At 44.6% G+C, this 27991-nt stretch overlaps 1 protein-coding gene across 3 annotated transcripts in view; it reads left to right on the top strand.

Moving 5' to 3' along the window:
- LOC101115632 (phospholipid-transporting ATPase IB) overlaps nucleotides 1-27991 on the top strand; it is a 469524-nt gene that overhangs the window by 95742 nt on the left and 345791 nt on the right. For 2 of the 3 annotated variants that reach the window (XM_060394098.1, XM_060394100.1), the window contains exons 3-13: nucleotides 1340-1463; nucleotides 1897-1995; nucleotides 2797-2842; nucleotides 3508-3548; nucleotides 6718-6791; nucleotides 8560-8629; nucleotides 9874-10001; nucleotides 11488-11599; nucleotides 18964-19129; nucleotides 24409-24536; nucleotides 25360-25437. In XM_060394098.1, coding sequence (XP_060250081.1) covers nucleotides 1340-1463; nucleotides 1897-1995; nucleotides 2797-2842; nucleotides 3508-3548; nucleotides 6718-6791; nucleotides 8560-8629; nucleotides 9874-10001; nucleotides 11488-11599; nucleotides 18964-19129; nucleotides 24409-24536; nucleotides 25360-25437 — 1066 coding nt within the window. The remainder of the gene's footprint in view (nucleotides 1-1339; nucleotides 1464-1896; nucleotides 1996-2796; nucleotides 2843-3507; nucleotides 3549-6717; nucleotides 6792-8559; nucleotides 8630-9873; nucleotides 10002-11487; nucleotides 11600-18963; nucleotides 19130-24408; nucleotides 24537-25359; nucleotides 25438-27991) is intronic. The other variant, XM_042254882.2, reaches the window with a different exon arrangement.

The following is a 27991-nucleotide window of genomic DNA, read 5'->3' as shown; positions in this document are numbered from 1 at the left end:
GATGAGCCTTTGAGCAGCTAAAGGAGGCATGGTTCATTTTATCCCTTAGATCTCCAGTTCAGGCCTTTTCATTATTTCACGGTTCATTGATTATCTGCTATGTGCCAGGAATATATGAAGTCGAAGTTGTTAAAAAAAAATTCAAGTTAGTAAATTTTAAAGATCATATTGGCTTTATTCAATGATTCATGAGTTGGGTAGCATTCCACTGAGCAGATAGAAAGGAGCTCTGAAGAGCTGGGCAAAGTGGAAGACTTTTATAAGCAGATAGGAGCAGGCAAAGAGGCTGTGAGCAAAGAATAGGTTGTTGGGGACAAGGTCACCTTCCTTTGGGGGGACGCCATGGGGGTCTGTCAGGCAGATTACCTCCCGAGTGCTCAGCAGGTGATTCCAGACTGGTTGAGAATACATTCCTGAGAGAGGCTGAAACTCATCTGTTACATCTGGCATTGAGTCTTGGTTTGGAGATGTGGGCTGAGCACAAGTGACTCCATTTTGGGTTTGTTATTTCTTTTTTTTCATAAGGTAAATAATCTAATTATTCCTAGAGTCTATTCTGGGAGTAGGTAAATATAATACAAAGCAAAGCAGAGACTATGAAATGGAGGTGTAAACACCACACTGTGACTTGGGGGAGGAGCCTTCGAACTGGACCAGACTTCACGGGAGGGTAAGATGGGTAGGACCTTTAGTCCTGGAGACACCACAGGGAAGCAGAGTACGTTGGCTGTGGAAGCTGGAATGTGGATGAACATGTCTGAGCGAAGGGTGTGTGGAAGTGGGGTAAAGTGTCAGTGGTGAGTGGCCAGAGAGGTGCATTAAACGGCCAACCATGCACCTGTTACCGTGCTTGGCAGAGTTGACTGCATCGAATCGGCAACTGTGTGATGAGAATTCTAGTGCACCACCAATCCCAGGGTGATAATTCTCCCTTGACTGTGAGTTTCTCAGCTGATGCTTCACCTCTTTGTGTTCATATCTTACTGCATTGGGAACGTGTACCTCTTTCTGTTTTGTGATCTTTGACACATATCTTTATCTTTAAAAACATCATTTGCACGCTCACTCTGTTCACAGCCCGAGGCTCCCAGAAGGTGGGTTCATGTCCCTGCTTACACCGTGTGGCAATAACCAAACACACATCCATCTAAGTTTGAAAGCCAAGATCACATTAGAAGATTTTCTTAGGAAAGGTGTCTTTTGACACGATGAAGCTTCGTAGGAGCGGGCCAGCACAGCAATGTTCTTATCCTGAGTTTTGAAATATTTTCTTACAGTTACTTGTGTTATTTTGGAATCTTTGTTTTCATTGTTTAGAATTTCTGTCTATACCTGATAGGAGTGTTGTCCCTTGCCCTGACAGTACGGCCAAGTACAGCGTGGTGACGTTTCTACCTCGATTCTTGTATGAGCAGATCAGGAGAGCTGCCAATGCCTTCTTCCTCTTCATTGCCTTATTACAGGTGAGGTTTATATAAAATTCATAGCTTTAATTGCATGCAAAATAAGTTCTTGCTGAAAGGCCACTTAACTGAGAAAGTGTTGTCATACTTGATGAAGTTTGCCTCCTTCATCTAGTCACTGTTTGCATGAATGCAATATTTGCACAAAGGTAGAGTTCTTTAGGTGTTTGCTTAAGGGAATTGCAGTTGTGAAAAGAGGCGTTGAAACATGATGGTGGGGGTCCCACTTTAACCCTGTTTTTGTTCCAAACACAGAGATGTCGGGTAAAATTTTAAAGACATGTAACATACTTAGCTAGTTTTTTAAAACAAGGTAATCACTTTGCAACAGGAATGGAACTACAGAAGAGTGAGGATTGAGTACTGTATTTTCTTTTTCATGGAGAGCATTTTAATGTGCCCAGTCCCTACTTTTGGTCTCTTTATCTTACAGCAAATTCCAGATGTATCTCCAACAGGAAGATACACCACCCTGGTGCCATTGATCATTATTTTAACAATCGCAGGCATCAAAGAGATTGTAGAAGATTTTGTAAGTTTTTTGCTTTTGGATAATAACAACATTGTATTGACTGTAACTTACAACTTATTTGTTGCTTTGGGGTCTTTTAAGACAGAAAAATTCGTCTGTAGGCTAACCAGCCTCTCAAGGTTTGTGATGGTATTTTGGGGGAGAAAATGTTGCACACACAAAGTCAGAAATGCCCCTACAGTGAGACAGAAGTAGTTCAGTCTGTGTTTACTGATGTCAGGTTGTCTAGAGCAGCAGCCCTGAGGTTATTTTTACTAGACTGTTCTCCCTCTCATCCTTATCTCAGTGTCTCCAGGTTCACTGGCTCATACTCTCCTCTGTTTTCTGTCTTTTTCTCAGGTTCTCTCTTCTCCCCTTCCTCTCTGTCTGTCTCCCCCTCTCTCTCATACGTGTACACACATTTTCCTAGAAATAGATAAATGAATAAATGCAATGTAAATCAAAGCCAAGGTACTTTATCCATAAAGTTCTTTATCACTAAAATGAACTCAGTTGTTTGTTGGTAATCATGTAGAATAATTCTTTTTGTTCAATCTACAACAATCTAGGAGTAAAAGGTTTATACTTCAAAGTGCTTGTTCCTTGCGATAGCCAAAATATAAGCATTTAAATCTCATCTATTGTTACTATGTTAGCCTCTGAAATTTAGTGAGTGACCTTGACCATCGAACTGAATTTTAGGACATTAGTGTTCCTGCCAATTGCCTTCTTTGCCCTGTTTTTGCCCAGTCTTATTGTTCGCTGTTTCAGTTATTCATTTGGAACTTTTGAAACTAATCTCTTTTTTTCTTTCTGTAACAGAAGCGACATAAGGCAGACAATGCAGTTAACAAAAAGAAAACCATAGGTAAGATTCCTGGCTGACTCACTTTTTCTGCTAGAAAACTTAAGAACAAGACTTGTATTTAAGGAATTTTAAATTGGTAGTTAATGGTGTTGAGAGAAATTGAGGGAAGTAATCTATAAAATACATTAAAAATAGCAAAATGACAGACAAGTCCAACAGAAGGTGAGTCCTAGTAGTTTAGATTTGAACAGGATTTGTGCAGAATTTAAGAAAAGATGGTGGTTTTCAGGAGCGAGACATACTTTATGTCCGTAAAAAGTCAAAGCATTCATACTCCGGCTTTGCAATTGCTCCCTACCTCTGAAAACTTATTCTAGCATTTCTAGAACAGGAGCTCTGTGTTATCAGGGGGTGCATATGTGTTTTGGTAAAATCTTGTAGCAGCGCAGTGATGTCCTTTACTTCATATGGACTAAATATGCATAGATGTAACTTCCTTGCATACACATGTATTTATGTGCGTGCATTGCTGTATATATGGTATGTAAGTTCTTGATGGGGCTCTGTTTTGGGGAGTGGTGGTGTTACACCTTTATGTCTAAGGACATGGTGTATTGGACTTAATCAGTGGAATTTTAAAAGGAACCTTTTGGAGTTTGGAAAGCTGGTCTTATTCTGATTATCATCGGTATTAACCAATACATTGTTTTGTTTTTCTTTGTCAGTGTTAAGGAATGGTATGTGGCAAACCATTGTGTGGAAAGAGGTAAAGACTGATTTTATTTTTTAAATTTATGTATTTTAATTGGAGGATAGTTACAATATTGTGATGGCAGATATGCCAGAAAGTACTGCCTTGGAGACTTGTAATTAATTGTTACTGTAGATTTTGGAATCCAGTTTGTGTTAAGACGCAAGCCATGTCCATTTCAGGTAAGTGTGGCAGTGTGGTTTTCCCCTGAGACTTCCCTAGAACGGGCGTGTGTATCCTTTGTTCCTGGATCTTCTAGGTGTTCTCGCATGTCGGCTCAGAGCTGGCAAATTCATTGCTCTTGATGGATGTTTCTGAAAATTCACAGCATTTTCTAGTTCCTAAATCCAGTTCAAGAAACGTTTTCCTCTGGTCTTCTGTTGCTATCTTAGTGTCAGTTCAATTTTTTTAAGATTTTTTTTTTTTTAAACTTTTGAGATTCTCACTTCTGACCTTTTTGGTGGAAAGAGTTTGGGTCTGATTAGCACTAAATCTGAAATGATGGAGTCGGGGTTTGGAATCATCTTGTGTTGGTCCTGAGGCTGAGAGTTGTTGATGCTTTTAGCTTTACAAGAGCAAGAAGGCTTTGCATCCACATGCCTGGAGGTTGGAGTTGGCAGGGCTTGAGAACGGCCTGGTGATTCGGTTGTTGCTAGTGATAAACTGAAGACTGAGAAAGGATCTGCTGTGCCATCTGGGTGTTTCATGTCTACTAAAGTTGGCTTTTTCAGGGAGTGTCTGTTGTGACTGGAGCTTAACGGTCACAAGATGTTCTTGGAGTGTGACTCATGATTCCAAGATGCAAAGCTGACTATCTTCATTTCAGAAGAAGACTGTGTTTTAGAAGGGTGACTTATAATAGTTTCTCTTGCTAAGCATTTAATAAGCAATGTTTCAAAATGTCTCTATAACCTTGTGAGTCTTCAGGATGCCCGAGATGTGGTAATGCAGCCTTCATTGTAGTTCTTTTCTTTTAACTCTGTTACTGGCTTACATTAAGTCCCCGGTAATGGCACCCCACTCCAGTACTCTTGCCTGGAAAATCCCATGGACGGGGGAGCCTGGTGGGCTGCCGTCTGTGGGGTCGCACAGAGCCGGACACGACTGAAGCGACTTAGCACGAAGCATGAAGAGCATGGACCAGAGGAGTCTTAGGAGCTGAAATGCAGATAAGAATTAAGCCTGGCACCTGCCCTTGGAGGGGTTTTAAGTGGTCAGGCTTCAGCTGCCACCCCAGTTGCCTGGTCCAGTGATGTGTTGAACTCCTCTCTCAGACCCAGCAACTCCAGGCTGGGGCCTCAGAATTTGCATTTTTAAGAGTTCCTCGGTGAGGTTGATGGTGTTGGTCCGGGAATCCCACTCCAGAATCACAGGTGTAGTGGAAGTGATGAGCAGGTAAACAGGATGCTGTATGGACACTGAGCCCTGGGGCGGGGCTGCCTCAGTTGCCCGGGGCCGTCAGGGAGGGATACCTGGTCTGGACCCACTGGTTCAGGTCAGGAAAGGCTTGCTTCACAGATGTTCCAGTGAAGAGCTCCTGCTGCTGCTAAGTCGCTTCAGCCGTGTCCGACTCTGTGCAACCCCATAGATGGCAGCCCACCAGGCTCCCCCGTCCCTGGGATTCTCCAGGCAAGAACACTGGAGTGGGGTGCCATTTCCTTCTCCAATGCATGAAAGTGAAAAGTGAAAGTGAAGTCTCTCAGTCATGTCTGACTGTTAGTGACCCCATGGACTGCAGCCCACCAGGCTCCCCCGTCCCTGGGATTCTCCAGGCAAGAACACTGGAGTGGGTTGCCATTTCCTTCTCCAATGCACGAAAGTGAAAAGTGAAAGTGAAGTCTCTCAGTCATGTCTGACTGTTAGCGACCCCATGGACTGCAGCCCACCAGGCTCCTCCGTCCATGGGATTTTCCAGGCAAGAGTATTGGAGTGGGTTGCCATTGCCTTCTCCGGCAGTGAAGAGCTAACTGGGCGAAATTAGAGGTGGATGAAGAGCCAGTGCATCTTCAGAGCTGCTCAGTGAGGCTGAGAAGGTGTGAGAGGACAGGTGATGAGAGGTTGGGGTGATGTGCGGGGCGAGGGGTCAGGCTTGGGGAGCTGGCTGCCTCTCAGGTCCGCAAGCACCGCGACTCGAGCCTGAGACTTGGAAGCTGGAGTCGGCTGTGCTGGTTCTTCAGCTGCAGCAGCAGCTTCAGGGAGGTCTCCGTGACCCTGGCTCTTTTTTCCCCTGCGCTTATTCAGAACTATGAGCAGCCCTGTGAGGCAAGAGGGGATTCAGGGACCATTGGGGGGCTCTTTCCCTCCTTAAGAAACCTTCCTCTAGGTAGTCTTACACACGTAAGGGACAACTGTGCATAAGGACACAAGATAGAAAGCTATTTTCGAATGAAATTCCAAGTAAGTAGTTTCTCATATATAAGAAACTTTTTAGTACTTTTTTTTTTTTTAATCTAAGAAGCATTTCTACCCCATTAGCAAAGACAAGGGAAAGCCATAATTTCCCTGTCCTCCCACTTTGAACTAAAAAAAAAAAATTCATGGCCTTTCTTCTTTTGAAAACATGAGTAATTTTCCTTTCTGGTTTTTGCCTTAACTAATTGCTTCTGATTTTCTTCCATGTAATTAAACAATTCACATAAAATGTTTTTACATTAAGAAAATGTTTTCAGGTTTTGTAAGTACTTCTGCTTGTGTTGGTTGTCGAAATAGGTATGTGTCGTCTTTGACTTCATTATGGGATCTCCTTTAATTATTTGCCTTTCTTTCGCCTTTAAATTGGATATGAACGTCAATGTTTACACGCATGGGAAAGGGGTGGCCCTGGGGAAGGGGGATTGATCCAGACAGGCTCTGGATCTGTGCACTTGGCCACTCGCCCTTCTGTCCACAGCCATGGGGATGGACCTGCGTGTGTTTGTAAGTGGATGAATAGCTGTGAGAAAGTGGGACCTTGATCATTGTGACTCATCTCTCTTCTCCTGCCCCTGCATTCAGCATCATTGTGAAAAGGCAGTATTACCATTCGTCTGTATTGAAATGTTCTTACTGTTGTCGAGGAGAAGAATTTGAGCTTCTCTGCCTTGAACATCATGGCACAGTTACACAGCAATTTTTCCTCCAGATGTTTAACCACTTTTCGCTTTCTTGTCTCTCATGGGTCTGTGTCCTTGTCCCCGGGTTCTAGGTGGCTGTGGGAGACATCGTCAAAGTCGTCAACGGGCAGTACCTTCCAGCAGACGTGGTCCTGCTCTCCTCCAGGTCAGGTGGGCTTGTGGGCATGGCTTTGAAGTCGGTGTTGAGAACAGTAGAGTGTCCCCTGGTGCCTGGAGAGGACTCCGGTCACCTTCTGTCCATCTCCGGGTCACCACCCCCTCCCACTCTCCTCCTTTTACCCCTTTGCATTGTCCTGCCTTCACATTGTACTTTTTCCTGAACTTTTCTGTTTTTTGATTCGTTTTCATCTCGTGGCTGTTCTGGGCTATTCCTCATTGGTAGGGAAACATTTCAGAGCAGTGGAGTGATGTGTTGAGTAGCATCGAGGTCACAGAGTCTCTGAAACTTGAGGACCAGCTCTGATGGAGGGTCTAGCCCAGCAGCCTTCCCCAGAATCCAGGCCTCCGTTCACTGGAGGTTCAGAGACCACAGGCATTTCTCAGTGTCCATGTGACTTGCAGATGGCCCATATTTTGCCCCCTTTCTGTCCAAGCATCGTTGCCTTGTTTTCTAGGTAATTTGTGTCACGGAGATGTCATCACCAAGGGGCATAAGTGATAGACATCTGAGTCCTTGACTTTCCCCTGGATGACACAAAAACATCTATCAGAGAAGAAAAGCCCAAATCAGGATAAGAATACACTTGAACTTGAGCTCAAGGTTAAACTAGATGCTGTATCGATGTGCTGCTGGGAATCAGCTGTCACACTGGGTGTGTGTAATTTGAGCACAGACAGACTTTCTTTTATGGGACCGGATCACTCATTTTGTCAGATTTTAAGTCTTAGCACGAATTTTCTCCTTGAGATAAGAAGCTTAATAAAAGCACCCCAGCCCTGTAGAGCAGGAAAAGCACTGTATACGCTGGGGCAGGTCTCATGTTTGTCCCTAATGATCAGTAACCAAGAAACTCAGAAATAGTAAAATGTTGATCACTTGATGGTTTGGGTTATGAGGATTGGATGTGACCCTCAGAAAGCCTGGTTTGAAGGCAGCGTGTCTGAGCAGACGTCACGTCACCCCTGTGCTTGCTGGTGTTTGTGCCAAGCCACCTGCTGAGCACGTTAGCCCATCTAACCTTCCCAGCAACCCTAGACATCCCTACTTGGTCCATGAGAAATCATAGGATACAGAGAGATGGGACAGCTGACTGAGGTCACACCCCCAGGAAGGGCAGTGCCAGGAGACCGTACTTGGCTGCTGGTCGTAGAATCTGTTCTCTTAACCCCGAACTCTGCTGCCCAGATCTGAATATCTGAACTCGGGGCGTAGTCTCTGCCATGCTTATGTTTCTTCTTTGAATTCTCTGTCCTTGAAACTAGGTGTTTTGAGTAAAAATTTGCCGGTAGACATAGTAAAAACTGTAGAAGGAAAAGGCCTGCAATCCCCTGCCTTGGTTTCTCAGCTCCTCCAGCCGTGATCTCGTTCAGAAGCCGCGAGTGCGGCTCTTGTGGGCAGGCAGTTCTTGTGGTCAAGAGCAAGCCGGCCTCCGACTTTCAGGGTCCCTGAACCCACTGGGCCGGTCTAAGCTGGGACATCTTGTATACTTCCCATCACGTGCCTGTCCCCTTCTGTTCCTCCTCTGTTGCTTCTGCCCACGTGAGGTCAGGTGCCGTCGTGTGCGGCCTTGCGGGCGGATCACTGGACTAGAGCGCCCGTCTGTCCGCCCGGTCAGTCGCTGCTCCTGCGGCGGTCGAGTCTGACACCCCTGTGAGGGTCCGCCAGCAGAGTTTCCGTGGTGGAGGCTCTGTCAGCCGTGACGTGCTGGAGTGGACCTTACTCAACTTGGCCGTTTTGTTTTCTCTCTCCTTAGTGAACCTCAGGCAATGTGTTACGTTGAAACAGCCAATCTGGACGGGGAGACGAACCTTAAAATACGTCAGGTAACGTGGCCCTTTACCACTTGCATCGACACGGAGCCCAGACTGTAAAGGCGCTTCCTACAGGTTAACCGTCGGTGCTGTTTCCAGAGCGAACGAAACGTTCAGTCACAAAAGGTTATGCCTTCACCCTGATAGGATCCGTGGGAAGAGCACGGTTAGGAGAGGGATTCCTTGGGAGTGATGACAAAATTAGAAAAAGTGGGCTTCATTAGAGCGCAGGCCACACAGGGAGCCATGTCTTGGCTTATATCTCACTGGACTCTCCACATGTTCGGGTGCCTGGAAAGGGATTCTGGGAGAGGCAGTGGGCTGCTCGTGCAGTGGACAGAGGATCCAGATGGGCTCTGGGTGCCTCACTGGACTTTGTTGTTTTCATGGAGATTCTCATTCTAGGAGTAGTACATTAGATTTCCAGTGTACAAAATGTCCATGCCTTAAATAAAGTTATTCTTACCATATATTTTAATTCTTGAATGGAGATTAGTCTTTACTAGAAAAGTTTTAAGTTTCAACTAACAATGATTCATTTTGACACTTCAGTTTTCTGCGGTACCAAGAGGAATTTGATGATTCTGTCCACATAGTTTTCATTTCTGTGTTAGATATTTGGCTTAGACATTTTATTTTTCTCTTTAGAGAAGAGTTACAGGGCATTACACATCACAGTGTATTAAAGGGGTCCTTTATGCTGTGTTTATGGTCATGTCAGGATACCGCTAATGAAGGATGCTTTCTGTAAGGTGTTTTGGTGTGCTGATTATCATACGGAAGCTCCAGTACTTGGCCACCTGACGCGAAAAGCTGACTCAGTGGAAAAGACCTTGATGCTGGGAAAGATTGAAGGCAGGAAGAAAAGGGGACGACAGAGGATGAGATGGTTGGATAGCATCACCGATCAATGGACATGAGTTTGAGCAAACTCTAGGAGACAGTGAAGGACAGGGCAGCCTGGTGTGCTGCCATCTATGGGGTCTCAAAGAGTTGGACAGGATGTGTCAGCATAGTAGTAGAGTCTTGACTTTCTGCTTTGTTGAATTTTTTTGAACCTTTTCTATTCGGTTGCTGGGGCCAAAGCCACCTATGACCCATCCTAAGGGGTTGATACGTTTGAGGACCCCCGTCCCCCAAAACTATTCCATTTTAGTTGATTTAGTCTTCCCTTTGGGTTAACAGTAGGGGTGCTGAGTGTTGTTCCTAAGCCTGGAAGGTTGTGTTCAGTTTCCTCTTGGGGTTGAACGTTTTAGGGTTTGAGTCACACTGCGGACATGCAGACGAGGGAGGTGCTGATGAAGTTGTCTGGGACCATAGAGTGCGAAGGGCCCAATCGCCACCTCTACGACTTCACCGGGAACTTGAACTTGGATGGGAAAAGGTACCACTTCCTCTTGTCTTGGTGGTTTTTATTTTAATCCTTCATGTGACTTAAGAATTATATGTAGGAGCTTTGGGAAATATCAGTTTATCTTCTGGTTTCATAATGTTTTAAAACAGATTTCTCCATGTTGAGCTTTTTTCGAAACACCATTTTAAATCAATTTAAGCCTTCCCTGAAATTTAAGGAAAGACCTGATTTTTGGCAAGGAAATGTCACAAGGGTCTGAAATGAGGTCCACAAAACTCACCTGGTGTGTCTGTCTCTGTGTATTAACCATCAGGTAGAAGCCTCGTTGGTTTCGAGTGCATAGAGTTGTGCAGAAAAGCAGAAGAGAGGTGTCTGAAGTGTATAAAGGCTAACAGTTATTACGGAAACATCCTTTTTATTTATCTTTTTGCTTGCTTCTAAGTAGTCTATGCTTTTAGCAAGTTAAATGAAAGGACAACTGTCCTCCCATTAGAATGTTCATGGCCCTGTTGTCTGTATTATGTCATCCTTGTCCTCTTGGCATTTGCTTTATCATTTGAGTCATTTTTTGTCATTACGTTGGGGTGCAGTGTCTCTCTTCTGCTCATCTTTCATCACCATGCCTCTTACTAGCGCTCCCCACCTTCACATTTGAACATACCCAAAGGAAAAGGACCCAGCCATAGGAATCAACCTAAGATAACTCTGACAACTCTTAAGTGTGACAGCTCTCTTGGTCTCATGCAGTCCGCAGAGCAATTCTGTAGACTATCTTTTAAAATTTCTAAATTCTCACTCAGGCTTTTATTTAATGAAGTCATCTTTAACAGATCTGATATTATAGCTTTGGTGTGGTTTTTTTTTGCCCTATAATCTATAAACTGACTTTCCCAAATGAATAAACTTCTGGTTATCTTAGCATGTTCCTTTTTGGATACCGAGTTTCCTAATAGAGTTATACGGAGAAGGCAATGGCACCCCACTCCAGTACTCTTGCCTGGAAAAGCCCATGGATGGAGGAACCTGGTAGGCTGCAGTCCATTGGGTCGCTAAGAGTCAGATACGACTGAGTGACTTCACTTTCACTTTTCACTTTCATGCATTGGAGAAGGAAATGGCAACCCACTCCAGTGTTCTTGCCTAGAGGATCCCAGGGATGGGGGAGCCTGGTGAGCTGCCGTCTATGGGGTCGCACAGAGTCGGACATGACTGAAGCGACTTAGCAGCAGCAGCAATAGAGTTATAAGAGACAATATTTCCTCTTAATGTTTTAAAGAAAAAAAAAAAAAGAAACCTTTTCTGTGTTGATGAATGGATGAGGTCAGCCTTTCTGTGTGGGTCTCTTTTGGGGTAGATTAAGCCAGTGGTAACCTTTATGGCCCCCGTGTCCCAGTGAAGTAGTCTGAATTTGACTAAAGGAAACACTTCATTTATTGCGGGTTTTTGTTTAAGGGGAAAGCTCATGCTCGTTTTTTTTGAACTCTCATTGAATATAAATATTGTTTCTTGTTTTTAGCCCCGTTGCCCTTGGGCCGGACCAGATCTTGCTGAGAGGCACACAGCTTAGAAACACTCAATGGGGCTTTGGCATAGTTGTCTACACTGGACATGACACCAAGCTCATGCAGGTAAAACATTTCTGTGCTGAGAAACAATGCCAATTTTAGTCTTTTTTTCCCTGTTTGTTTTTTTTTTTTTTTGTTTTTTTTTTTTTTTTTAATGGAGCAGAGGGTGGAAAATGCATATGTTGCACTTAAGAGGCTCGAGTTTTGTCTGTGAACCTAAATTTGGAAAGGAGGGACCTTTATTTTGGTTCCCAGGTGGTTTTTCCTGGTTTTCTTTTATTGTATCAGGTATTTGTTACCTCTTGCCTGAAATATCCACCATCTTTATCTTCTGGATCTAATGGGACAATCAGTCCTCACCTTTTTTGTCTTCAAACTCAAGGCAGGGGATTTGTTCTAACTTCTTTATTTTTCTCTCTACTTCTCCTTCTCGCACGATTGATTGAGATTTTATAGGAAATTGTCTTATTTAAATGAATTGTAGGCAGTTGAAAATCAGTTAGTTTTGAAATCATGTTTGTTCTTTGTATCCTATACCAAAGAGAAAAAGTACTAAAATGATTTTGTTCCTTCTCTAAAATGATTTTGTTCATTTTTCAAAGATTATTATTATCATCAGGATTGGCTTTTCAACTTGTCTGCCCTTTTGTATAACGTCCGAGGCACATATTTGGTGATATTCCTTGATTTAAAAGTGTTTAGTGGCCACCATGCACCATGTCTTGTGGCAGGCTGTGTGGATACAAAAGTGAAAGGCCCAGTCTTGCCCCTCCCCCCCAGAGAGTTAGATAGACCGAGGAGTGATGGGGATTGCAGAGTGGAGAGACGATTGTGTGATGCAGGTCATTCCCGAGGGTCACGGGTCCATGGGGACTTTCCAGGTGGCTCAGTGGTGAAGAATCCATCTGTCAATGCAGGAGACACAAGAGATGAGGATTCAGTCCCTGAGCTGGGAAGATTCCTTGGAGTAGGAGATGGCAACCCGCTCCAGTATTCTTGCCTGGAAATTCCGTGGGCAGAGGAGCCTGGAGGACTACAGTCCATGGGGTCACGTAGAGTTGGACATGACTGAGCATGCACACACACACACACACACACACACACACACACACACACAGGTCCATATGGAAGGCCAACCAGCCCAGCTTAGGAGGTGTCATGTGACCAGATACCAAGAAGCACATTTTAGATGTTGAATTAAAGAACAGAGGCTGTTGTGTTGGTCCACTCTTGAAGGTCAAATGATATAGGAGGAGAGAGTTAGCTATTGATTAGGACCAGTGGCGGAATAGGCGATAGCACCCCACTCCAGTACTCTTGCCTGGAAAATCCCATGGACGGAGAAGCCTGGTGGGCTGCAGTCCATGGGGTGGCGAAGAGTTGGACACAACTGAGCGACTTCACTTTCACTTTTCACTTTCATGCATTAGAGAAGGAAATGACAACCCACTCCAGTGTTCTTGCCTGGAGAATCCCAGGAACGGGGGAGCCTGGTGAGCTGCCGTCTATGGGGTCACATGGAGTTGGACACGACTGAAGTGATTTAGCAGCAGCAGCAGCAGGACCAATGGGGTGGTATAGCCCAGTGTCGACACCAGCTGGTCACTGCAATGCAGATGGGAGAGGAAGGTCGAGGGGATTAGAAGAGCTGAGACTCACTGAAGTGGAGGAAGATTGATGAGTGACAGGCCTCTGTGCAGGGCGCTTGGCTTTGACCTCCCGGGGCAGAGCGTTTGTGCAGTGGAGGGACCCAGGCCTGATTCCCAGGGGGTAGGATGCTAAAGGAAAGCTGTCGGAGGCTATTGAGGAATGATGGACGACGCAGGGACCACAGCATTTGGTGACCGTAGGATGAGAGCCAGGTAGAGAGCGACGCCGAAGCCAGTGGCTCGAGTCCTCAGGGAGTGGGGGGAGGCAAGAGTTGGTGGACTTGCTGGGCGAAGGGGCAGAAGGTGGTGTAGCCAGTGCAGGAATGTTACCTGTGGGTTTTAAACACAGCACTGGAGGAAGAAAGTGTCAGAGTATTCGGGGGTCCTGAGTAGATGCTTAATAACACTGTCTTCTGCAGCATGGGAGTCGGCACAGAGACCCCTCTGCCCGGGGAACCTCCTGGGAAGCGTGGGTGAGGCGGGGGCAGGGAGGAGGGCCTGGGGCCGAGGGCAGTCCTGGTGCTGGAGGCAGGTGGGTTGCTGCAGAGGGCGTGCTGGGCAGGAGGGGTCCATGGCAGCTCGCAGAGAGAGGAGCTGGTGAGTGCTGGGAGGCAGCTCCTGAGTGGATGAAGTCTTGTGCTTACCTGGGATACACCTGCTCCAGCCTTCCTGCAGTTCCTCACCTGTCCACCAGCGCTGATCAGAACAGGTGAAGTGTGTGGGTTTGGAACGGCTGTGCGGAAGACCTGATCTCTGTGAATAGCTTAGTGCCCTGCCACCTGCGGAGGGTCCTCACCCTGCCCCAGCCCGGCATCAGCAGCCAGCGGCCAGAGCTGGAAGCTCCGGTGGCCGCACTTCACCTCCGTCTTTATGATGAAGTGACAGAGCATGAGGCTCAGATTTGGGCAGGGCCCTGAGGCTAGTTTTCAGGTTGTGCATTTTACAAATGTGACCGCTCGCTGACATTCCTTGTACCCTGAGTGGTTCTTTTTTCAGGGTGCAGTACTGTTTCTCTATGGAAATCTTGGGCTTCCCCGCTGGCTCAATGGGTAAAGAGCCCACCTGCAATGTAGGAGACTCAGGAGATGCGTGTTCTGTCCCTGGGTTGGGAAGATCCCCTGGAGAAGGAAATGGCAACCCACTCCAGTGTTCTTGCCCGAAAAAATCCCATGGACAAAGGAGCCTGGCTGGCTAGAGTCTGTAGGATCACAGAGAGTCATACACGACTGAGCGACTAAGCGCGCTGTTTCTCTAGACCGTGTGTTGGTAATACAGCTTTGTTAACTAAGGTGTAAGAGATAATTAAGTGACACTCAAGAGTGATTCTGCCCTCCCTTCAGTGAACAAGGTACACTAAGTGAACTCATGAGGTCTGTGTCCCCTGAGTGTGCTGGGCACCTTCCTTGCCTCTGCATATGGTAAGCCTCTTTGTGAGGCTTCTTGCATGTTGACTGCTCAAGTGCAGAGTAATGGAAAGCCCCAGGAACAGCTGTGCTAGGGTTGCTGTGCCTTTAGGGCTAAAACAACAAGTGAAGATAATGAGCTTTTAAAAGGAATATAATATAACACACGTAGCTGGAAGCCATCCTGTTTGTGAAGTAACATTTCCCGTCTGTACTTGTGCTGCTTAACCACAGAGAGGAAACACTGTTGCTTTAGGGTTCTTCTTTTTTGTTTTTTTCAACTCTCACCTCAATGTCTTTCACTCTTCAGAGTTCCCTCATTTCATGTGGAGAGTACTTACTGGTAAAAAATATTACAGTGTCTGCTGTTTCTGTTGATTGATTGAATGGGAAAGAGATACCGTCACATTAATAACAGCAAGTAGTGCCCCATGCATTGTTCCAAGAAACTTGCATTTATGAACTCACTGATTTCTCACAACAGTGCTATGAAGAATATGAATTGTTGTTCCCATTTTCTAGATGAGGACACAGGTGCAGAACCTAAGTAAGTTACCAAAGTTATATTCCCAGTAAGAGAGAGCTGGGATTCAAATCTAGGCAGTCTGGCTCCTTGTTCTGACAAGTACCTTGCGGACTGTTTTCTTAGAAGGGAATCAAACGTGTAAAGTTCAGGCCTGATTTAAGGTTTTGCAAAATCTGATGTTTTGGCCTGTTTCTATTTAGAACTCCATCACTCAGAAGTAGCAGTATTTTCTGAGAATTTTGGAGAGGAACTTAAATCAGATTCCTACTTGCATTATTACAGGCTCATCGCTACAAGGAGAAATGCTTAGGGAAGGGGTGGGGTGGTCAGCACGTAGATCTTGTGTCCCCTAAGTGCATGGGCTGAAGCTGGAAGTTTTGGGTTGTTGCTCTTGTGTTTAATGAAGCACAGCTTCTCTTAACCCAGTTAACTGGCCAGGATTCAAACACTGGGAGAGACCAGAAGTTATTAAACTTACAGAGTCATAGAAATAATGTTTATTGTAAATTTTTTGCTACTTGTATCTCCAATGAATGTTTATTACAAATAACTTTTAAAAGATTGGGGTAGGCAGTCTTGAAACGGGTCTTCTGGCTCATGCCATGAGGCCAAAGGTGATGTGTCAACCCTATCAACTTTGAGATGATATTTGATAAGTTGGCCTTTACTGATGGATTTCCATTTAGATTCCAGAGGCGAATTTTTAAAAAATCTTCAAAGGATGAATAATTTAGTGAACTATAAAGTGAAACTAAAATGAAGCTCCAAAATCACTGAAGATGGTGACTGCAACCATGAAATTGAAAGACACTTGTTCCTTGGAAGAAAATCTTTGACAAACCTAGACAACATATTAAAAAGCAGAGACATTACTTTGCCAATGAAGGTCCGTCAGTCAAAGCTATGGTTTTTCCAGTAGTCATGTATGGATGTGAGAGTTGGACTATAAAGAAAGCTGAGTGCCAAAGAATTGATGCTTTTGAACTGTGGTATTGGAGAAGACTCTTGAGAGTCCGTTGGACAGCAAGGAGATCAGACCAGTCCATCCTAAAGGAGATCAGTCCTGAATATTCATTGGAAGGACTGATGTTGAAGCTGAAACTCCAATACTTTGGCCTCCTGATGTGAAGAGCTGACTGGTTGGAAAAGCTGATGCTCCATGACTGATGGACAAGAGCTTGAATGGACAGGAGCTGCAGAAAGGGGACTGACTGAACTGAAAGAAGATGAGCTATGGTTTGGATGGAGAAGGCACAGACGACATGATAGATTGAGGTTGGGGACTTTCGATTGGGTGGTCAGAAGCGGCGGAGAATGGTACAGCCACACCGTAGTGCACATCCGGACAAAACTGAATCACAACTGAGCAAGAAGGAAATGGTGCTATGCTGTTTGGATTCTTATAAGACTACAAAATCACTAGCTTTGTGACTCCTAGACTCCCCAGCCTCACAGAAAGCCATAGTGACAGTAGTCCTGGGTTTGGGGATAGAATTTGGATAAGTTTCAGCCTCCTGTGGCCTGAGATTCTCTATGGAATGTAGGAATGAGTCGCCTCTCATTTTTATCTTGATTTTGTTCCCACGTTGTGACTTGCAGGGACATTTCCATCCTAGCTCTGTTGGGGTTCGATAGATTGGGAAGAGGGAGGGAGAGAGTGGACTCGAGCTGGCACCATTTTTATGGCCAGTCAGTGCCCTGCAAGCATTCAGATCACCTGATCTTGCGAATCGGTGTCGCCTGTAGAGGGGCAAGGCCCAGGACTCATGGGAGACTGGCGGGGAGCTCCCGCCACCCCACCCCCACTGTTCTCCCCTGGCTTCTGCTCTGTCTTCCTCCAGGAAGGGTTGTCACCATCTGCTATACTACTGCGCCAGTTTCCTCTTGCTTCTACAACAAATCGCACAAATGCCGTGGCTTACGACCACATGAAGCTCTTACATGACGTTCTGTAGGGCAGAGATCTGATGAGGGTCTCATCCACATCATGGTGTTGGCCAGCAGCCTTCCTCTTTAGAACATTCCAGGAGGTTCCAGAGGAGACTCCTTTCTTGCGTTTCCCAGCCTCCTAGAGGCTGCCTGAATTTCTTGGATGGCAACCCACTCCAGTATTCTTGCCTGGAGAATCCCATGGACAGAGGAGCCTGGTGGGTTACAGACCATGGGGTTGCAAAGAGTTGGACATGACTGAGTGACTAAGCATATCCATCTTAGGGACTTCACGGCTCAGTGGTAAAGAATCTGCCTGCCAATGCAGGAGACTCAGGTTTGATCCCTGGGTTGGGAAGATCTGGAGAAGGGAATGGCAACCCGCTCCAGTATTCTTGCTGGGAAATCCCATGGACAGAGGAGCCTGGCGGGCTTTAGTCCATGGGGTCGTAAAGAGTCAGACATGGCTGAGGGACTAAACAGTAACATCCATCTTCAGAGCATCAGCACTGCATCTCTTTGGCCATCTGTCTGTAGTTATATCTCCCTCTGACCATAGCTGGGAAGGGATCTCCTCCTTCTCTGCTTTTGAAGACCTAAGTAAGTAAATTGGGCCCGTTTGGAGAATTGAGGTTAATCTCCCTAAGTCATACCAGAAAAGCCCCTTTGCCGTATAAAGGAACATATTCGTGGTCCAGGTCATCTTGGGGAGGACCGTTATTCTGTTCACCACAGCTATCTTCAGAGATTTTCAAAAAATGACTTTGAGTGAATACCTGTCCATTGCAAACAGTTGTGTTGACTCTTCCACTGCAGAGGGTATACAGTTCCAAAGGTGACGTGCTGCTGCTGCTGCTGCTGCTAAGTCGCTTTAGTCGTGTCCGACTCTGTGCGATCCCATAGATGGCAGCCCACCAGGCTCCCCCGTCCCTGGGATTCTCCAGGCAAGAGCACTGGAGTGGGTTGCCATTTCCTTCTCCAATGCATGAAAGGGAAAAGTGAAAGTGAAGTCGCTCAGTCGTGTCCGACTCTTAGCGACCCCATGGACTGCAGCCTACCAGGCTCCTCCGTCCATGGGATTTTCCAGGCAAGAGTACTGGAGTGGGGTGCTGGTCCTCAAATCTGGTCTTAGTGAAGCTTTCTGGACTCACTCGCTTACTGTGTAGCTGGGCTGGTTTCCCCACCAGCAGTGAGAAAGCAGGCCATGAGCATTTACAGACGGCTGCACTGTCTTTCTGCTTTTGTCGTTGCTTCCTGCCCTTATTCTGTCTGTTGTTAGGACCTTAGGACTCTGTTCAGAATTCTCCTGGCCCCTCAAGCTTTCCTGACTCTTCTTTGTTTCTTGTTCACAGTTTTCCAGATGAACTCTTCGTCTGTCCATTTATTTTTGACACCTACTGTTCTATTCTGCATTATTGATGTGTGCGTTTGTGTATGTCTCTCCCCCACCACCCGCACCGCCCCAATTAAAATTTGAGCTACTGAGCTTAAAAAATAGCTCATCATGTGTTAATTACAGAGCTATGTTATTCCTTTGAAGATTCTAGATTTTCCTGATGTAGAATCTTTTTTTCAATTAGCAACATCTTGATTTCTTTAAAACTGGATGTAAATGACGTAGAACCTGCCATGTTCTAAGATCACACAAGTAGCTAATTTTTTGTTAAAATGTAGTCATAAGAAGTACAGACTGAATCGGGTAGAGTTGAGACGATTTTTAGAGTGTGTCTTCTGTGTTCTTTATGTAAAACTAGGTGTTGATTGAGGCACATAGTACACTTTAAAATTTCTTTGTTTATTGGGCAAAGAAAATATGGTCTTTTTATTTGCTGAATTTGGTTAACGTGCCTCCTTTTCCCCCTCCTCTTGGCCCCTGAGTGTGTTCTGTGACCCTTATTGACTTTAAATGCTCTTGTGCAGAATTCCACCAAAGCCCCTCTCAAGAGGTCGAATGTGGAGAAGGTAACCAACGTGCAGATCCTGGTGCTGTTCGGCATCCTCCTGGTCATGGCCCTGGTGAGCTCGGTGGGGGCCCTGTACTGGAACGGCTCTCAAGGAGGGAAGAACTGGTACATCAAGAAGATGGGTATGTGCTGGGCGGGCTGCTGGTTGACGTGGTCCATCCTTCCGAGTACGTGCCATCCTTTCTCCTCCTTCACCCTTGGGCAGTTGTACACAAAGCCCATCTTTTGAAGAACCGGAAGAATAGGAGTCTTGTGATAAAGTGAAGGTGGACTCATCTGGGGGTTGCTGTATGTTCAGATGATTATTTCTTAAAGTTACTTATGTTTCGGCTGCCCTGGGTCTTCACTGCTGCGTGCACGCTGGCTCTATTTGCGGCAAGTGGCGGCTACTCCCTAGTGGTGACATGCAGGCTCCTGCCTGTCGTGAGAAGGCACACGGGCTCCAGAGCCTGTGGGCTTCAGTACGTTAGGTGTATGGGCTCTGAAGTTGCGGCACACGGGCTCAGTTGCCCTGAGGCTTGTGGAACTGAGCACACGTCCCCTGCACTGGCAGGCAGATTCTTAACCACCGGACCACCAGGAGAATCCCAGATGATTCCTTTTTGATTGTTAGTGTTGGAGTTATTTTCTTAGCGGTTGCTTTAGGAATTACGGCATAGGTCTTAATTCATCAGCGTCGACTTCAGATTAATACTAACTCAATTCCGATAAAATACAGAAACTTTACTCCATTGTAGGTCTGTTCTCTCCCCTACTGTGTGTTGTTATTACCATGTGTATTATATCCGTCTTTGTTATCAAGCCAATAGTACAATGTTGTACTTACTGCCTACATAATTTTATGTCTCTTAAAGAAGCAAAAAGAAAAAAAAAGTGTATTTATAGAGTTGTTTCACTTTAACTTACTTATTTACTTTTATTCCCAGTTCTTTTCATTTCTTCCTGTGTATCTGAGTTACCAACTTGTCATGTCTTTGCTTCACATACCTTTTTTTGTTTCCTGACTTCTTTTTGCTGACATGTATTTTACATCGGGGCTCCCCTAGTGGCTCAGTAGGTAAAAAAAAAAATTCTCCTGCTCTGCAGGAGACTGCTTGCAGTGCAAGAGACATGGGTTCAATCCCTGGGTTGAAAAGATCCCCTGGAGAAGGAAATGGCAAGCTACTCCAGTGTTCTTGACTGAAGAATCCCATGGACAGAGGAGACGGGTATGCTACAGTCCATGGGGTCACAAAGAGTTGGACATGACTGAGCAACTAAACCACCGCTGCCATGTTACATCTAGATAAGTCCATCGTGCAATTTTATAATCTTTTACCACTTAAAAAAAAATCCAAGTGAAAGTATAGAACATATGTAATTATATTCTTTTATAAGTACTTATATAATTACCTTTATTGCCCTTGTTTCTTTATGTACATTGAATTGCTGTCTGGTGTCACTTCCTGTTGTCCTGGAGAATTTCCTTTGTTATTTCTTATAAGGCCGACTGGATAGCAACAAATCATCCCAGGTTTTCATCTTGGATTTAGGGGGTCAGCATAGCTTAGAAGTCAGCCAGTGGGTGGTCAGAGGTTGTCCTGACCTTCCCTCGAGCCAGTGAGGGGCCAGTTCTTTGATCTGTGTGTGGCTTCGGAATTGGCCTCACTGATGGGAAGTTTAAAATTGACCTCATATTCAATCAGGGACTAGAGGCTCACAAGGACTTGTCCCGTCTTGTGAGCAGGTGCAGCCTTGCACGTGGACCTATCCTCTGGACCACCAGGGCTGGGTATAATCTTAGCTAGTTTCCTTTGGCCATCTTTCCACGGATCTGCCTGTTTAATTTCTGTCTCCTCTGCTGGTTTGTTTGCCCCTACTAGTATTGGGAGAGATTTGTCTTCCCTGATCAGGGATGTCTATTGTTTTTTCACAGTGCCCTAGGCCTGGCAGTTTTATGCTCTGCTTCAGATACTGTCGGATCCCTCAGGCTGTTCCTGTTCTGACAGTCTGTCCCACCCTGGGATAGAATTTACACAACGTGGGCTGGGGTGGGGGCAGGGATGAGAGTTGCCAGTCCTCAGGGCCCTCCCCACCTACCACCCAGAGCAGAACTTAAGCAACATGGATCTGGGGGAGAGAAGGAAAAAACAGACTTTGGCTTAAATGCCAAAGTCTCCCACTCATTGAGATTGAGCAGTTATTCTTGAATGCATGCTTTTGAATTTTTCGTGTGCTCTCTGATCGGTTTCTCAGCACTTTGAATGCTTGTTCTGATAGTTCTGTCCAGTTTTATGGCTTCTTGTTTTGAGAGAAGATTTGCTAATCTCCTTCCACAGCAATTCCAGAAAAATAAATAAAATTTAATGACAAAATAAATAATGATAAGTTGAGTAACACATTTGAATTTTAAACTTTGAAGTATTTTCTTGGGATAATTATTATTCCCACCTTTCTTTATATTTTGGTTAAACTGATGAAGACATTTTTTCTGCCTTTCCTAGTTATCTCATATAGAAAGCTCACACATTTTGAACTGCCCAGGAAGACTCTTGTTGCCACTTTATAGATGGGAAAAGTCATTGGGACTTCTGTTGTTCAGTTCAGTTGATCAGTCATGTCCGACTCTTTGTGACCCCATGAATCGCAGCACACCAGGCCTCCCTGTCCATCACCCACTCCTGGAGTTCACTCAGATTCACGTCCATCGAGTCAGTGATGCCATCCAGCCATCTCATCCTCTGTTGTCCCCTTCTTCTCCTGCCCCTGATCCCTCCCAGCATCAAAGTCTTTTCCAATGAGTCAACTCTTCGCATGAGGTGGCCAAAGTACTAGAGCTTCAGCTTTAGCATCATTCCTTCCAAAGAAATCCCAGGGCTGATCTTCAGAATGGACTGGTTGGATCTCCTTGCAGTCCAAGGGACTCTCAAGAGCCTTCTCCAACACCACAGTTCAAAAACATCAATTCTTCAGCGCTCAGCCTTCTTCACAGTCCAACTCTCACATCCATACATGACCACTGGAAAAACCATAGCCTTGGCTAGATGGACCTTTGTTGGCAAAGTAATGTCTCTGCTTTTGAATATGCTGTCTAGGTTGGTCATAACTTTTCTTCCAAGGAGTAAGCATCTTTTTTTTTTTTTTTAAGCATCTTTTAATTTCAACCATCTGCAGTGATTTTGGAGCCCCCCAAAATAAAGTCTAACACTGTTTCCACTGTTTCCCTATCTATTTCCCATGAAGTGATGGGACTGGATGCCATGATCTTCGTTTTCTGAATGTTGAGCTTTAAGCCAACTTTTTCACTCTCCTCTTTCACTTTCATCAAGAGGCTTTTGAGTTCCTCTTCACTTTCTGCCATAAGGGTGGTGTCATCTGCATATCTGAGGTTATTGATATTTCTCCCAGCAATCTTGATTCCAGCTTGTGTTTCTTCCAGTCCAGCATTTCTCATGATGTACTCTGCATATAAGTCAAATAAGCAGGGTGACAATATACAGTTTTGACGTACTCCTTTCCCTATTTGGAACCAGTCTGTTGTTCCATGTCCAGTTTTAACTATTGCTTCCTGACCTGCATGCACATTTCTCAAGAGGCAGGTGAGGTGGTCTGGTATTCCCATCTCTTTCAGAATTTTCCACAGTTTGTTGTGATCCACACAGTCAAAGGCTTTGGCATAGTCAATGAAGCAGAAATAGATGTTTTTCTGGAACTCTCTTGCTTTTTCCATTATCCAGCAGATGTTGGCAATTTGATCTCTCTGGTTCCTCTGCCTTTTCTAAAACCAGCTTGAACATCAGGAAGTTCACGGTTCACATATTGCTGAAGCCTGGCTTGGAGAATTTTGAGCATTACTTTACTAGCATGTGAGATGAGTGCAATTGTGCGGTAGTTTGAGCATTCTTTGGCATTTCCTTTGTTTGGGATTGGAGTGAAAACTGACCTTTTCCAGTCCTGTGGCCACTGCTGAGTTTTCCAAATTTGCTGGCATATTGAGTGAAGCACTTTCACAGCATCATCTTTCAGGATTTGAAACAGCTCCACTGGAATGCCATCACCTCCACTAGCTTTGTTTGTAGTGATGTTTTCTAGGGCCCACTTGACTGCACATTCAGGATGTCTGGCTCTAGATGAGTGATTGCACCATCATGATTATCTGGGTCATGAAGATCTTTTTTGTACAGTTCTTCTGTGTATTCTTGCCACCTCTTCTTAATATCTTCTGCTTCTGTTAGGTCCATACCATTTCTGTCCTCTATCGAGCCCATCTTTGCATGAAATGTTCCCTTCGTATCTCTAATTTTCTTGAAGAGATCTCTAGTCTTTCCCATTCTGTTCTTAGGTTGGGTGAAAATTGCTTGGTTTTGGTTGTTAAAACATGGATTTCAACCGTGTTGTATGTTTAGATTCAAACGTGAAGACAGATGAATTTGAATATGTATTAGTTGCAGCATGTCATTGTTTAGGTACATAAACAACAGTGACACTATACGGATATATAAGCTTTGTGGAAACTCTCATTTAAATTGCTCAGCTGACATCAAACTCCAGTACTAGCTGCATGATTTACAGTGAAGAATTTACCTATTTTTTTTTTTTCCATTCAGTGCTTTATGCCTTGTAAAAGCATCCAGTAAAAGCCATCAGACTTCACATTTGTGCCATCAGTATCAGAGCTTTGACTTCAGAGAACTCTCCTCTTTGACACTCAGAGACCCTGTACCTCTGCCTCCTCTCCTGGTCCCTCCTCCCGCCTTAGCTGATTCGGCCTCAGATTCTTCCTCTAGGGCCCGTGCTCCATTAAGACATTCTTCCTCTTGTCTTCTGTAAATAGGCTCAAAGCTTCCTGTCTGCCTCCCTGTCTGCACCTATTTTGCCTGTTCACACTTGCCCCAGTTTGACCAATTCTTCAGGGCGTCCCCAATACACTCCTACCTTAGTGAGGTTGTAGGTATTCCTGTCCTCTTTTCTGCATCCTTTTCAGTTAGCTGCCTTCGTGCCATCCTCCAGAACTTGGCTTAAGCCTCCGTTCTCCTGGACGGCTTTGAGTGACTGGGACTATGCCTTCCCATTAAACCCCTGCTGCCGCGGTGTCTGCATGCCTGTGAACTCCTCTTTAATCGATATCTCCTGCTGCATGATCACCTTGGCAGATGCTGGCTTGGGCTCACCCCCTTCCCCCAAAGCCTCCTATTGGAAGCCAGCTCTTTATTGGAAGGAATTGTGTCATCACAGCCTTGTGTATCCACAGTTCATGGCACAGAGCAGGTGCTCAGTAACTGTTTCAACTTGAATCTCTAAATGTACGCTTAAGCCAATCAACTTCTCTTGTGAACATCTTTCAGAAAAATGCCAGCATAATAAAGTACAGGGATACTGAACGGAGACCAAGCTATGCACATGTTGTGGTTTTCTTCTGCAGACGCGACCTCAGACAATTTCGGATACAACCTGCTGACTTTCATCATCCTCTACAACAATCTGATTCCCATCAGTCTGCTGGTGACTCTCGAGGTTGTGAAGTACACACAAGCCCTCTTCATAAACTGGGTGAGAATCACACGGGGCTGGAAACAGAGCTGCTGGGGACGTGTCATTTCCTAATATCCTGTCGGAGCCTTAGTGATGAAGCTGGGCCTCCAGAAAAAGAGGAGCGTCACTGATTTATAATTCGATCTGGGATTTCACTGCCTAGAGACTGGGCAAGGTTGTCCCTGAGCTAGTGGTGGTGGTGACTCATCAACCTAGTGTCCCAGTTTCCTGGGCCATGAAACAGGCAGGTGCGCTCAGGAGCATCAGTGGGATAATGGAGAAGAGGGCAAGCAGGTCCCTGTCTTCCAGTCCATGGGCATGAAGTGGCTGCAGCTGCTCATGCTTTATAGTGCAGAAGGAAAGCTCTCTTAGGTGTGTCTGTTTAAGTGTTCTTTATATCAAAATTCACAGTGACAGTGAACTTAGGTTCTGTTGCAAGAGTCCAAGTGGAATTTTCAAGGACCACCATGGTCGTGAAGCCCTGGACCTCAGCAGCTAGTATTTGATGACCAGACACTTTAATGTGCATTTTTTTTCTTCATGGGCATTTTTATTTGAGCTTCACAACAACCTTTTGAATGAGGTATTAGCTAAGGTCAGAAGTACGAGTTAGTCTAGGTTAGGAAATGATCATCTGGAAGCCAAATCTTCTGGCTATAAATAAATACCATGTTTCCCCCTGTATCTCAGTGTTTTTCTACATAAACAGACCCTGTATTTTCACCACTAAATTTAAAATTAGCATTTGTTTGAGTTACCTGTTTTGAGTTTCTTCTTAATCTAAACGAGTGATGAACGGTGGATATTTGCTGAAGTCCCCCCACTCCTTTCTCCCTCTCAGGACACAGACATGTATTATCTGGGAAATGACACTCCTGCCATGGCCAGGACGTCAAACCTTAATGAAGAGCTTGGCCAGGTGAGAGCCTCTCGGGGACTTTGGGACAGTGATGTGAGCACGGGGGCAGACAAGTGTTGGAAGGACTGTGGAGAGATTGTGCAAAAATAATTCTCCATAAAGGTGGTTTTGATGTCTGAAGAGCTCTGTAGTATTTGGAGGTATTATTCAATACAAATGTTAATTGATCTTGACTTGCTTTTTGAGACATGGATAGATCTTATCACCTGGAAGATCTTATCACCTGCAACAAATTTAGTACAAGAAATATAGAGCAAGGTCACTTTGTATGCAAGATTGTTAATCAGGAGCAAATAAAGCAAAGACGATGGTTAAGAGGCTTGGGTATTGAGTTGTTCAGTTGCTAAGTTGTGTCTGACTCTTTGAGACCCCATGGACTGCAGCACACCAGGCTTCCCTGTCCTTCACTATCTTCCGGAGTTTGTTCAAACTCATGTCCATTGAGTCAGTGATACTATCTAACCATCTCATCCTCTGTTGCCCTCTTCTCCTTTTGCCCTTAATCTTTCTCAGCATCAAGGTGTTTCCCAACGAGTTGGCTCATTGGATCAGGTGGCCAAAGTATTGGAGCTTCAGTTTCATCATCAGTCCTTGCAGTGAATATTCAGTGTTGATTTCCTTTAGGGTTGACTGGTTTGATTTCCTTGCTGTCCAAGGGACTTTATGTGGGGGCTAATTTGAAGGATATAAATCCATAAAATCTCTCACATGTTCCTGCTTTCGTCTCTGTAAGATTTCAAGGACTCAGTTTCTTTTCCACCATCACCCCCAAACCGCTATTGCCTTTTTACTAAGTGATACTTTGCATTATGTCCTCATTGTGAGTTGAAATCACTGCAAAGTCTCGGTCTGTTGAATGCACTTTAATACAGATTATAATTTCACTTTATTTACTTATATGATTCTGCCAACAACCGCAGGAAGCGAGTGCAGTATATATCAGACTAAACCGGCCTTCTCTGAACCCTGCTCCAGTCTCCCAGCGGTTAATTTACCTCTCTTCAGTGTTTCTGCAACAGTCTCTCCAAACATAAATACAGTAAAAAAGAGTGACAGTGCTATGTGTCTGTTTCCATCCTGGGATTTTGGAGCCTGTTCAGAGGTGTGGAGACAAGCTCTTTGGTCATCTTTGTCTGCCTTTATCATTTTAGCATAATGGTTAGCGTAACTTTGTTCTCAGATGCTGTTGAACTAGACCCAAATGATTGAAGGATTCGGTGTCCTCCAGCTCCCATGATGAGATAGTTCATCCTAATTGAGAATAGGAAAAGTTTGCGTGGGGAAGTAGTTCTGAGTTGGAACTGAAAAGAGAAGTCAAAATCCAATAGGCAGAATAATAGAAAAATCTTAATTCCTTATTATAAAATTGTCATTTTAAAATATTTTGATATCATCTTTTAACTTTTAAAAAAGAAACAGAAAGAGATACTGCTTTTGAAAGGCTGATTCTACTGAACTTTTTATACCCCTAGTCTTACTGCAGATAAAGCTTATATATTTAAACTTGTTTATGGTTACAGCATTCATTACTTTAATAGTGTACTGATTTCATATTTCTGTGTACTATTTGACTTCTTTAGGATCATTAATAATCATTACTTGAAGGCACTTTAAAAATAATTCTTAGTATTTGCTTATATTGTATCAGTTAGGAAAAGTCTAGAGTATACAATTCTTGTTATTAATCTGTCTTGTATAAAAACAGTGCAGTGTGACTTCCCTAGCACAGTTCTTGGGAATTCCTGGAATCCATCTCACATCCAGCTGCAGTCATGACCCCTCTGTAGAAAGTCACTGAGAAACTGGAGTTTCGCTGGAGACAGTTCTGTTAATTACTCCCCTCTCACTAATCTATGATGTAATTTCCCAGAAAGTTAGACATGGAGTAATGTTACTTAACCTTCTAGCCAAACCCCTATGGACGTGGATGTTGAGTCCCAGAAGGCTGAGGTGACTTTTCCAACCTGCACGGTTCAGAGCCTGACCTGGGCTCCCTTCCCTTGTGGTTCTGAGTTCTTTGCCCTTACCCCATCGTAGCATCCACCCAGGAGGGCAGACCGTAACAGCACATATGCCTGTGGGCTCCTCTCTTGTGCACTCAGTTAATCATGTTTAAATGGTTTGCTTATTGACTTTCACAGGAATATCTCTTTTCACCTTTGTGTATTGAGAGCCTAGCGTGTTAAATCTGTAGAACTTTGTGCCTTAGAAAGTTACGTTAATCTGTTGCAGTGCCACACTGCCTTTATGTAACCTCACTATGATGGTGATTGTGAAGCTTAGTGTTCTGTGCTATTTCAGGACATGCTTTCTTAGTCCAACCAAGGGATGGAGTTTTAAAAACAAATATTTTGTGGTTGCCACTGTCTGAGTTTGTTGTCTTGATGTATTAGACACAAGAATGAATTCTGTGTAAATGTCATTGAGATGCCTAGTGGCGAAATTTAGTGCTTACTGATGTTAAGTGGATTCAGGGCTGTTACTGAAATCTCTTTTGTATGTTTCCACACACTTGGACTCCAGAATTGTGGTCTTAAGCTTTAAAATATATTAG

Source organism: Ovis aries, chromosome 10, assembly GCF_016772045.2.
Source record: "Ovis aries strain OAR_USU_Benz2616 breed Rambouillet chromosome 10, ARS-UI_Ramb_v3.0, whole genome shotgun sequence".
Taxonomy (NCBI): domain Eukaryota; kingdom Metazoa; phylum Chordata; class Mammalia; order Artiodactyla; family Bovidae; genus Ovis; species Ovis aries.
The sequence above is the reverse complement of the archived record's forward strand: the minus strand, read 5'-3'. Positions and strand labels throughout refer to the sequence as shown.